This window comes from Mobula hypostoma, chromosome 6 (genome assembly GCF_963921235.1).
Source record: "Mobula hypostoma chromosome 6, sMobHyp1.1, whole genome shotgun sequence".
Taxonomy (NCBI): Eukaryota; Metazoa; Chordata; class Chondrichthyes; order Myliobatiformes; family Myliobatidae; genus Mobula; species Mobula hypostoma.
The window spans coordinates 174,197,301-174,210,212 of NC_086102.1; the positions used below are offsets into that span (position 1 = coordinate 174,197,301).

Below are 12,912 nucleotides of genomic sequence, written 5' to 3' on the forward strand. Positions count from 1 at the left end.
TCATTCTGCTGCTTCCCCCTCCCCCCTTCTCCCTTCCCGCTTCCTCTTTTCCCCAACCACGATTCCCCTTTCCCTGCCCCCTTCCCACTCTCAGTCCACAATAGAGACCCGTATCAGAATCAGGTTAGTCATCACTCAGATATGTCATGAAATATATTTTTTTGAATGGCACCAGTATAGTGGATTGCATAAAATTACAACAGTACCATACCAAAGTCTGAGGCATCCTAGTTATGTATGTGTGCCTAAGACTTTTACTCAGTGCTGTAAGTGGAGAATAAAACCAATCTTGCCAAGCTTCCCAGCATTGAATGAAAGGATAACATTTATCATTCTTTTATCCAATTCATAATTTGAAAACTTGCTCACAACCGCATAATTATTATCACATCATCAGTGGTTTGTATGCACATGTATACTTTGTATTATGTTCATTACAGCCTGGTGTATTTTTAAAGTACTGAAGGTCTTTAATAAATGAATGTGATCTGAAAGTAACTCCAGTGAGAAAACAAACGAAATCCGTCTCTAAGTAATTTGCATGAAGTCTTGCATTAGACTAAAACTGTGATTACAGGACAACCTAGCTTTAATTGTCTGCACTATTTAAATATGCACTTTTTTTTGGGAGTAGATGATAATTAATAGGTCTCGTTTGCTGTTAAGCTCCAAATTGCAAATGTCTTGATACTGTACGTTCAAGAATTTGCAAGTCAAATCATGTTCCAGCAGGAGCAAAATTGATATAATCATTCAGTATGAGTTCTGTGTATAGATTTGAATAAAACATTTAGTCATCATTAAAGTTCTCTATCTCCCCTTGGAGTGAGAAATTGTGTTAGAAATTAACCAAAGTGAACCTATCATTAATATAGCTTTCCAACCCTCTTTTTAAACAATTTGTAAAAATAATTACAGTAGGTGGGGGAAAAATTTACAGTGCTCCTGTAGAAAAGCACTAAATGATTATGAAAATTTTCATTGCACCTCTGTTTTATAATTTCTTATTTAAAGAAACCATTTCTATTTTATTGTAATGTGGTGCAACTGTCAAATGGAAAGGTTTTAATAAACTTGAATTTGGGTGAGTTTTAGACTTTGTTCAATGAATGTTTAGAAATGGTTATGTGACGGACGTTGACACGAAAAGTAAAATCTATAAATATAAGAAAAACACAAACACAAGAAAGCCTGCAGATGCTGGAAGACATGACGAATCTTTAAATTACTGACTCCCATCGAGCTGCACTGGGACTATAGCCCTCTGTAGCTGGATACCCTGAAAAAGGGTCTTAGCCTGAAACATCGACTATACTCTTTTCCATAGATGCTGCCTGGCCTGCTGAGTTCCTCCAGCATTTTGCGTGTGTTGGTCTATAAATATATGACTTTGGTGAGGCCTAATTTGGATCATTATGTGCTGTTTTCATCACCTGATCTACAAGAAAGATGTGAGTAAGGTTGAGAGGGTACAGAGAGTATTTACAAGGGTGTTGCTCGGACTGGAGGACCTGAGTTAAAAGGAACAAGTGAATAGGTTAGGACTTTATTCCTTAGAACATAGAAGATTGAGAGAAGACATGACAGAGGTATACAAAATTATGAGGGGTATAGATAGGGTAAGTGTAAGCTGGCTTTTTCCACTGAGGTTGGATGGGACGACAATGAGAGGTCATGGGTTAAGGGTGAAAGATGAGAAGGTTAAGGGGGAACATCAGCAGTAACCACTTCACTTAGAGGGTCACAAGAGTGTGTAACAAACTGCCAGCACAAGTGGTGCATACGAGCTCAATGCCAACATTTAAGGAAAGTTTGGTTAGTAGGGGAATGGTGGGGTATGGTTCCAATGCAGGTCGATGGGACTGGGCAGATTAAATGGACCAAGGGGCTTATCTCTGTGCTGTACTTTTCTATGACTCTACACCTCTTCTGAATTGTAACAAATGAAGCTATGACATAGAGGCAAGGGGTATTATAGCACGGAAACAGTCATTTTGGCCGAACTAGCCCAAACCACTGGAGTGTCCTCCCTGGTCATCCCAGTGCCCCTTGTCAGCCTATAAAGTTTCAGGCATCTCTCCTCCATGTAACACTTAAGAGGTTCAAATACCTCTTAAATGTTACAATTGTACTCGGCTTGGCCTCTGACCACGTCCTCTGCCAGCATATTTCAGATACTCTCTATCCTCTGTGTAAAGAATTTACTACTTTGATTTCTTTTAAACCTCCCCACTACTCTTGTATCTGAGCTGTCTAATTTTGGACTCCCCAACCCTGAGAAGAATGCTATTACAGTCCACCTAACCCTCAGGATTTTATAAGCCTAAGGGAGGTCTCCTCATTGTTCTGTGCTCCAAGGTGCTAAGGTCCAGTGTAGCCATCCTCTCCCTAGAAAGTCTTTCAGACCCTTAAGGCCAGGTAGCACTCTTGGAGACCACTTCTGCACCCTCTTCAGCTTGACATTGTCTTTCATATAACGTTCATATAAGGTCCTTTAACATCTGCCGGACGATGCTGAGGATGTTCTACGAGTCTGTGGTGGCCAGTGCTATCATGTTTGCTGTTGTGTGCTGGGTCAGCAGGCTGAGGGTAGCAGACATCAACAGAATCAACAAACTCATTGGTAAGGCCGGTGATGTTGTGGGGATGGAACTGGACTCTCTCACGGTGGTGTCTGAAAAGAGGATGCTGTCTAAGTTGCATGCCATCTTGGTCAATGTCTCCCATCCACTACATAATGTACTGGGTGGGCACAGGAGTACATTCAGCCAGAGACTCATTCCACCGAGATGCAACACAGAGCATCATAGGAAGTCATTCCTGCCTGTGGCCATCAAACTTTACAACTCCTCCCTTGGAGGGTCAGACACCCTGAGCCAATAGGCTGGTCCTGGACTTATTTCATAATTTACTGGCATAATTTACATATTACTATTTAACTATTTATGGTTTTATTACTATTTATTATTTATGGTGCAACTGTAATGAAAACCAATTTCCCCTGGGATCAATAAAGTATGACTATGACTATGCCAGTACTCCAAATACAGCCTCATCAATGGCATACTTAGTGCAACATTATGTCCCTACTCCTAAAGTTGGCTGAGGAAGACCAGCATTCTAAAGTTCAAAGTAAATTTATTACCAATGTACATATATGTCACCACTTAAAGCCTGAGATTATTGTTCTGCAGGCATACTCAATAAATCCATAATAGAATAATTACTATAGTAGAATCAATGAAAGACTACACCTACTGCATTTACAACCAGTGTGCAAAAGATGACAAACTGTGCAAATACAGAGAAAAGAAATAATAATAAATAAACAATAAATACTGAGAACATGAGATGAAGAGTCCTTGAAAGTGGATCCATAGTTTGTGGGAACAGTTCAATGATGGAGCAAGTGAGGCTAACTGAAGTTATCGCCTTTGGTTCAAGAGGCCAGGGGTTGAGGGGTAATAATTGTTCCTGAACCTGGTGGTGCAAGTTCAGAGGCTGCTGTACCACTTTCTTGATGGCAGCAGTGAGAGGAGAGCATGACCTGGGTGGTGGTGATCTCTGATGATGGATGCTGCTTTCTTGCGACAGTGTTCTGTGTACATGTGGTCAGCGGTGGGGAGGGCTTTACTCCTGATGGACAAATTGGTGCAGGTGAGCCATGGCGATATTCTGCAGGCATTCTAAACACGTTCTGCACCACCCTGTCCACTTGTGCGGCCACTCTCAGTGAACTCTGCACTTGTACTTCAGATCCCTCTGTTCCACAACACTTGTCAGTGCCCTGACGTTCACAGTATGCGTGAATATCCAAATGTATCACATCACACTTATTGAAATTAAAATCCTCAGCCCATCTCCTTAATTGATCAAGGTCTCTTTGTAATTCATTCTAGCATGCTTCACTGTCAACAAGGCCCTCTAATTTAGGATCATTAGCAAATTTGCTCATCATGCTATGTACATTCATGTCCAAGTTACTTACTTAAATAATGAAAATCAGGGATTCCAACTTTGACCCTGGAACAGCTCACGAGACACAGGCCTCCAGCTGGAAAATTGACCTTTAACCAGCACCAGGCAGCATCTATGGAAAAGAGAACAGTTGACGTTTCAGGCTAAGACCCTTCTGCAGGACTGGAGAAAAAAGGATGAGAAGGTAGGGGGAGGGGAGGGGAAGAAGAAGTACAAGGTGATAGGTGAAACCAGAAGGGAGGGAGGGCTGAAGTAAAGAGCTGCAGAATTAATTGGTGAAAGAGATACAGGGCTGGAGAAGGGGGAGTCTGATAGGAGAGTTCAGAAGGCCATGGAAGAAAGAACAGTGGGAGATGCACCAGAGGGAGATGATCGGCAGGTAAGGAAATAAGGTGAGAGAGGGAAAGGGAATGGGAAATGGTGAAAAGAGGTTGGCAATACTGGAAGTTCAAGAAATTGATATTCATGCCATCAGGTTGGAGACTACCCAGACGGAATATAAGGTGTTGCTCCTCCAACCTGAGTGTGACCTCATCGTGACAGTAGAGGAGGCTATGGATTGACATGTTGGAATCCCTTATCTTTTTTCCCTCTAGTCCTGATGAAGGGTCTCAGTCCGAAACATCACCTATACTTTTTACCATAGATACTGCCTTGCCTGCTGAGTTCCTCCAGCATTTTGTGTGTTGCTTGGATTTCCAGCATCTGCGGATTTTCTCTTGTTTGTGATTCAACCATCACCCTCTGTTTCCTGTCAGTGAGCCAATTCTGAATTCAGCTTGTATGCTCCCCTTTAATCAGCCTGCTGTGTGGGACCTTGTCAAAGGCCTTACTAAAGTCTATGTAGACAACATCTACTTCCCTGCATTCAGCTATCCCCTTAGTAAGCTGTTCGAAAAACTCCAAACGATTCATCAGACATGAATTCCAACACATAAAACTATGCTGATTATTCCTGATCAATCCTTGACTATCCAAGTGATGGTTGATTTTCTCCCTCAGAATCCCCTGTAATAACTTTCCTACAACTGAAGTCTAGTTCATCGGCTTGTAGTTCTCTGGCCTGTCCTTGCTACCCTTCTTGAACAGTGGAGTGCCATTTGCTACACTCCAGTCTTCAGGAACTTCGACAGTGGCTAACAACAAAAGCCAATTTCTGCAATTTCTTCCCCGGACTCCCATAAGGTTTGTGGGTGCACATGTTCACGCCCTGGGATTTTCCTACCTTGATGTTGCAAGTACTTCTTTCCTTGTAATAAGCATATGATCCAATACCTCACTACTTATTATCCTTGTTTCTTTGATATCCTTTTTAAAACACCAAGGAAAAATATTGTTTAAAAATCTTATCCATCTCCTGTAACTGCATATATAGGTAGTGATGGTCTTCAAGAGGACCTAGTCTTTCCAAAGTCACTCTTTCATTGTTATTATAGCTGAAGGACCAGTGAGATTATCTTCATCCCTGTCTGCCAAATCCATCTTTTTGTCCACTTGGTTTCCCTCTTAAGCTTGTCTTAAACTTTTTATATTCGTTGAGCGATTCATTTGTACCCAGTTGCCTAAATGCTTCCTTCTTGTTCCCAGAGCTTTGATATTAAACCTGCAGTCCTATCCATAAATATTTAAAAATTAATGGAATTGTGGTCAGTAAGTGCTCCCCAGCTGCCATTTTGGTTACTTGGCCTGTCTTGTTCCCTAAGAAATGGTCCAGAATTGTTCTGACCAAGTAAGTTCCATTATAGATTGTCATACTACACAAATCGCACCTTATCCAGGCCATTTGCATTCTGGATGGCCCAGTCACTAGCAGAAAAATTGCAATCACGTATTAGCACTACCCTATTATTCTCACAGTTCACTATTTCTCGAAAAAATTGCTCCTTGAGTTCCTGTTGACTGTTGGTGTATAATACAGCCCTAAATTCTAATAAATGACTTTGTGAGATGATCCGTCAAGAATATCCTCTCCAAACTCTGCTGGTACGTCTTCCCATATATAAAAAACAACAACCCGTCCACTTTCACCTGTTCCTCTGTGCCCAAAGGTTCAGTATCCTGGAGCATTGAGCTGCCAGTGTTGCCCATGTCTCAGTTATATTTCTGTTATGGCCACAATATCCCAGTCCCTGGAGGCAATCGGAGGTAATCCACACTCTCTGGTGATCCACCTTACTTTTCGGCAAATATGCATTGAAATAGATGCAATTTAAAACAGTAGTCCTATCTGTATACCTGGTGATCTTGATTGCTTTGTTTGCACACTTTGTTGCTGCACTAACCTCTGTCTTCTCCCTGGTTTTGCAGTGAGTGGGTGAAATGATCAGAAGATCTTTTAGGAAATTATCTTAAAGGTCAGCGTTAATGCAGTCCACATACAGTAGTTCAGAGATACAGGCTGTTGCAATCTTCCCTTACTGTAATTACACATTAAATGCTTCATGAACATTAGATCTATAACAGAAAGTTAGGTTCAGCACTTATTTTCATGTATACCCTTTCACCAATGGTTCCCAATTGTCAATAAAGATCTCTAATTAAGAACACGGCCAATTAAAATAATCTGAAGTTACTTGTGGGTGGTGGGATGGAGATATGTTTCTACCAAAGGAGGTGTAAGGCGCTCCTTCCCTCTACTAGCCTCCAGGTCACCCTTGTGCAAACTGTAGCACCAGCTTAGCCAACCTCCCCCCCCCCGCCCCCCGATCGGAGTCATGTGAAGCCATGGGAACAGGTCGTGTGAGCAGCTGGTGCATAGTACAAGTCCTGGTTATGCAACCACTGACTCCAGGCAGACGTTCTCTGATGAGTATCGATAAAGGCTGCGGTCACCCATCTTGTAAAGACACTGCCCAGAAGAAGGCAAAGGCAAACCACTTCTGTAGAAAAATATTCCAGGAACAATCATGGTCATGGAAAGACCATAATCACCCATGTCATACGACACGGCAGATAATGAACAAACAAAAGTCTCTTGCCACCTAGTCACACATGTGGGGAAAATAACCTGGAGAATCTGGGATCCTTATAAACGCAAGGGCTGTTTGATCAATATGTCCAAATTGTGAATTGTTTTGAGAAACAATTCCCACCAGCGGAAGCATTGGTAACTAAAGGAACCACAGTTGAATTGCTAGCAAAGAGCCCATAGCAATACGATGAGAGCTTTTGAGCATTTTTATTACCCAGTGAACCATTGTAGCTTGAGATGCATTGGTTGTCAGCATGGTGGAAGCACAATTCAAAAATAGCTTCCAGAAGGCAGTTCAAGAAGTACTTGAAGGGGGAAAGTTACTAAGATTGAGATGAAAGAGCAGGGCACTGGATCTAATTGGGTTGATTCACCAGAGATTTGGGACTGGTGTGATGGATCAAAAAAAGCCTTGATAAGTTTGATCATACTGTGAGAAGTACACAGTTTATCATTTTTACATCTATATGTTGAATGAAATAAAATACTACTACCTTACAGAATGTTCAAAGTTCAAAGTAAATTTATTATCAAAGTACATATGTGTCATCATATACAACCCTGAGATTCATTTTCCTGTGGGCATACTCAACAGTTCTATAGAATAATAACTATAACAGAATCAATGTAAGACCGTTCAACTTGGACCTTGAACCTGAGTGCTGAAGACAGCATATTAATCAAATGCAAAAAGAAGAAATAATAATAAGTAAATAAGTAATAAATATCGAGATGACAGTAGTTTTTGATGAACTCTACTTCATGGTCTCATTGGGAGTTTTGCTATTGCTTGCGTGGTTGGGTGGTGGGGATGGCTGCTTTTGCTGGATCAGATGGGGGGAGGGTTGCTGGTTGTGCGTGAGAGGGGAAGGGCATCTTTGGGATTCTAACATTTCTGTCATTCTTTGGGTTTTTTAATGTTTTGTGGATGTCCACAAAGACTAAGAATTTCAGGTTGTGTACTGCATACATTCTCTGATATTAAATTGAACCATTGTTGAGCTCTTGATTGTGGGAACATTTCAATGATGGGGTAAGTAAGGTGAAGGTGTGTAATGCGTTTCAACTGTGTTGTCTGAGAGGGCTTTGTGCCTGTTTTTAAATTTCAGAAATGTAACAGAATGTCATTTTTTTTGCACCCCGTTTTTTGATTAAATTTTTGCAAAACGACTGATTCTGGAAGCAAAACTGCGTTTCAGATGGCTGGAATTTCCTGGCGTGCTTGAAGCATGCTCACTTGTTAGTTTGCTTTCTCTTGTCCCACTTGTTTGTCATGTTCAGGAAGGTAATTGTATTTTACAATGGGACAACGAGGCAGCTGAGATCTTAGAGAAAGGCAAAATCAGCTCTACATTTCCTGAACTAATGGGGATTTAAAAGTGGCTTCAGAATGATGGTGATTTGCAGGGAATGAATTAAATGTCAGATAGAGAAATAACAAGGAAAAAGGTAAGTTTTCATTAAAATGGGAAAAAAGAAAAGTTTAATAAAAAGAGATTCTGGAAATCTCTGACTGTAGTTCATTTCATTAAAGACATTTCAGATATTTTGAATGGGGACTAGAGGTAAGTAACTTAATATTCTTTAATTGGTCAGATTCATAATTAGAGATATTTATTAACAAATGTGCAAATACGTGCTGGGCCTAATTTTCTGTGGTGAGTTCATGGAACATTTGCTGTGCTAGTGCATTGTGGTAAGATTGCAGCAGCCTGTAACACTGAGCCAAGTGGCTTCATTACCTTCCATCTTTAGGACAATTCCCGAAAAGATCATTTGATTGCTCCCGTCCACTTGGGTACTGATACCTCTGTTATTATTAATTGCCGGGCACTTTGAAAATAATGGCAGGTCTAAACAGAATATCAAGAGAAACCATTTCACCTTTGTTTGCTTGTGTTAAGAGTGTATATGAAGTAGCTGCATAGGGGAATCCACTTCTGAAATGTTACCCTCATTGAAATAAATAGAAATAGATTTTAGAAGAGAGTGAGGACAAACTCCAATCCTAAGAGTCTTATAATATTACAGAAGAATGTGGAATATATAGCAGTATTTTTGTAAATGAACTCGTTTCATATCTGCTGAAAGAATATTGTCATAGAATGTCAGACACTTCTGTCATTTCAATATTTTTAATTGGGCACAAATGGAAAATTCTGTGTTGAAGTCTTGCTTCATTGTCCTTCTATTTTAATTACTTAGGCCCGCCTTTCTTATGTTGAAGCATCAGAACTGTTAAACAGGGAATATCCTCAAACTGAACTCCCATCCAGAGAAGCTCAACTGTACACTTTACGGACCACCAAGGAGTTTGATGTCCTTATTATTGGGGGAGGGGCAACGGGATCTGGCTGTGCTCTGGATGCTGTTACTAGGGGTAAGTAATGTCTAAAAAGCATTCATTTTTGTGTGTTTTGGTATTGCTCTTGTGTATATTGTTTCTGAACAATTGCCTGAGTAAAATTGGAAATCATTTTCCAAAGAACTGTGCATTTATTCTGTTATTTCTCAGTTTTTTCCCTTTTCGAATAAATGTTTTTTTAAAATCCTAATGCCTTCTACATGTTCATACAATTAATATCACAGATCGTCTGACATAATTGTTAATCAAGTTGCAGTTCCTTTTTTACTTAAACTAACTTTAAGAGTAGACAGTACTGTGAACCCACAAATCAGGATGCTTCTCTGAATTTATACAATGGAAAGCAGTTTTGTCACTTCAATGGATTTTCTTCTTAACATGCCTTGTGGACAGAACAAGCAGAGCACAATAGTAACTGTTTTTAACAATTAAAGTATAGTGCATTCTGGTTAATTGGGACACATTGGGCCAGTACATTTTGGCGCAATTAAGCGGCTGCCCTAATTAGCTGAAATTTCAGGGAAGTAGTTAAAAAGGTATAAAAAAGACAAACTACCATTTAGATTATGGCAACACACATCAAAGTTGCTGGTGAACGCAACTTTATGAGAACAAGATTATGAGAACACTAAGTCCTCGTTTATAGTCATTTAGAAATTGATACATGCATTAAGAAATGATACAATTAAGAAATGATACAATGTTCCTCCAGAGTGATATCACAGAAAAACAGGACAAACCAAAGACTAACACTGACAGAACCACACAATTATAACATATAGTTACAGCAGTGCAGGACAATACCATAATTTGATAAAGAACAGACCATGGGCACGGTTAAAAAAAAGTCTCAAACTCCTGAGTCGATCAACTCCCGAGTCCCCAATAGCAGGCGGCAAAAGGGAGAAACTTCCTGCCATAAACCTTTAGGCTCCGACAACTACCGATGCATTGGAAGCACCCGACCACAGCCGACACTGAGTCTGTCCGTCCGAAAACTTCAAGCCTCCGACCAGCCCCTCTGACACAGTCTCCCGAGCGCCATCCTCTGCCGAGTGCCTTCGACCTCACCTGGGCGCTGAAACAAGCAAAGCCGAGGATTCGGGGCCTTCTCCGGAGATTCCGGACCTCACAATAACAGCGGCAGCGAAGCAGGCATTTCAGAAGTACTCTCACATCTGTCTCCATCAAATCAGAGTTGTGCACGGTCCCCTAGTTGACAAATAACAGACATCACTGTTGCGACAGTGCTGCGTCGCGCTGCCATCTTCTCCTCCAGTTAACTGAATAACAAATTATGCACTTAAGTGAAAAGCAGAACAAATTAGAACACTATCAATGCTACTACAGTACTATAACCATATAACAATTACAGCACGGATACAGGCCATCTCGGTCCTTCTAGTCCGTGCCGAACCCTTACTCTCACCTAGTCCCACTGTCCTGCACTCAGCCCATAACCCTCTGTTCCTTTCCTGTCCATATACCTATCCAATTTTTTTTTAAATGACAAAATTGAACCTGTCTCTACCACTTCTACTGGAAGCTCGTTCCACACAGCTACCACTCTCTGAGTAAAGAAGTTCCCCCTCGTGTTACCCCTAAACTTTTGCCCCTTAACTCTGAACTCATGCCCTCTTGTTTGAATCTCCCCTACTCTCAACGGAAAAAGCCTATCCACGTCAATGCTATCTATCCCCCTCATAATTTTAAATACCTCTATCAAGTCCCCCCTCAACCTTCTATGCTCCAAAGAATAAAGACCTAACTTGTTCAACCTTTCTCTGTAACTTAGGTGCTGAAACCCAGATAACATTCTAGTAAATCTCCTCTGTACTCTCTCAATTTTGTTGACATCTTTCCTGTAATTCGGTGACTAGAACTGTACACAATACTCCAAATTTGGCCTCACCAATGCCTTGTACAATTTTAACATTACATCCCAACTCCTATACTCAATGCAACACACATCAAAGTTTCTGGTGAACGCAGCAGGCCAGACGGCATCTCTAGGAAGAGGTACAGTCGACGTTTCAGGCCGAGACCCTTCGCTTGCCTATACTCAATGCTCTGATTTATAAAGGCCAGCATTCCAAAAGCTTTCTTCACCACCCTATCCACATGAGATTCAACCTTCAGGGAACTATGCACCATTATTCCTAGATCACTCTGTTCTACTGCATTCCTCAATGCCCTACCATCTACCATGTATGTCCTATTTTGATTAGTGCTACCAAAATGTAGCATCTCACATTTATCAGCATTAAAATCCATCTGCCATCTTTCAGCCCACTCTTCTAACTGGCCTAAATCTCTCTGCAAGCTTTGAAAACCTACTTCATTATCTACAACGCCACCTATCTTAGTATCATCTGCATACTTACTAATCCAATTTACCACCTCATCATCCAGATCATTAATGTATATGACAAACAACATTGGACCCAGTATAGATCTCTGAGGCACACCACTAGTCACCGGCCTCCAACGTGACAAACAGTTATTCACTACTACTGTCTGGCATCTCCCATCCAGCCACTGTTGAATCCATTTTACTACTTCAATATTAATACCTAACGATTGAACCTTCCTAACTAACCTTCCGCGTAGAACCTTGTCAAAGGCCTTACTGAAGTCCATATAGAGAACATCCACCGCTTTACCCTTGTCAATTTTCCTAGAAATCTCTTCAAAAAATTCAGTAAGATTTGTCAAACATGACCTTCCATGCACAAATCCATGTTGACTGTTCCTAATCAGACCCTGTCTATCCAAATAATTATATATACCATCTCTAAGGATACTTTCCATTAATTTACCCACCACTGACGTCAAACTCACAGGCCGATAATTGCTAGGTTTACTCTTAGAACCCCCTTTAAACAATGGAACCACATGAGCAGTACGCCAATCCTCCGGCACCATCCCGGTTTCTAGTGACGTTTGAAATATTTCTGTCAGAGTCTCTGCTATTTCTACACTAACTTCCCTCAAGGTCCTAGGGAATATCCTGTCAGGACCCAGAGACTTATCCGCTTTTCTATTCCTTAAAAGCGCCAGTACTTCCTCTTCTTTAATCATCATAGTTTCCATAACTACCCTACTTGTTTCCCTTACCTTACACAATTCAATATCCTTCTCCTTAGTGAATACTGAAGCAAAGAAATTGTTCAAAATCTGCCCCATCTGTTTTAGCTCCGCACGTAGCTGTCCACTCTGATTCTTTAAGGGACCAATTTTATCCCTCACTTTCCTTTTGCTATTATTATAACTGTATAATCCCTTTGGATTTATTTTCACCTTACTTGCTAAAGCAGCCTTGTATCTTCTTTTAGCTTTTCTATTTTCTTTCTTAAGATTCTTTTTACATTCTGTATATTCTTCGAGCACCTCATTTACTCCAAGCTGCCTATATTTATTGTAGATCGCTCTCTTTTTCTGAACCAAGTTTCCAATATCCCTTGAAAATCATGGCTCTCTCAAACTTTTAACCTTTTCTTTCAACCTAACAGGAACGTAAAGATTCTGTACCCTCAAAATTTCAGCTTTAAATGACTTCCATTTCTCTGTTACATCCTTCCCATAAAACATTGTCCCA

At 40.7% G+C, this 12,912-nt stretch overlaps 1 protein-coding gene across 5 annotated transcripts in view; it reads left to right on the forward strand.

Moving 5' to 3' along the window:
- The window catches only part of gpd2 (glycerol-3-phosphate dehydrogenase 2 (mitochondrial)), a 133,847-nt gene that overhangs the window by 37,389 nt on the left and 83,546 nt on the right, over window positions 1-12,912 (forward strand). For all 5 annotated transcript variants that reach the window (XM_063052277.1, XM_063052276.1, XM_063052281.1 and 2 more), the window contains one exon: window positions 9,155-9,329. In XM_063052277.1, the coding sequence (XP_062908347.1) occupies window positions 9,155-9,329 (175 nt within the window). The remainder of the gene's footprint in view (window positions 1-9,154; window positions 9,330-12,912) is intronic.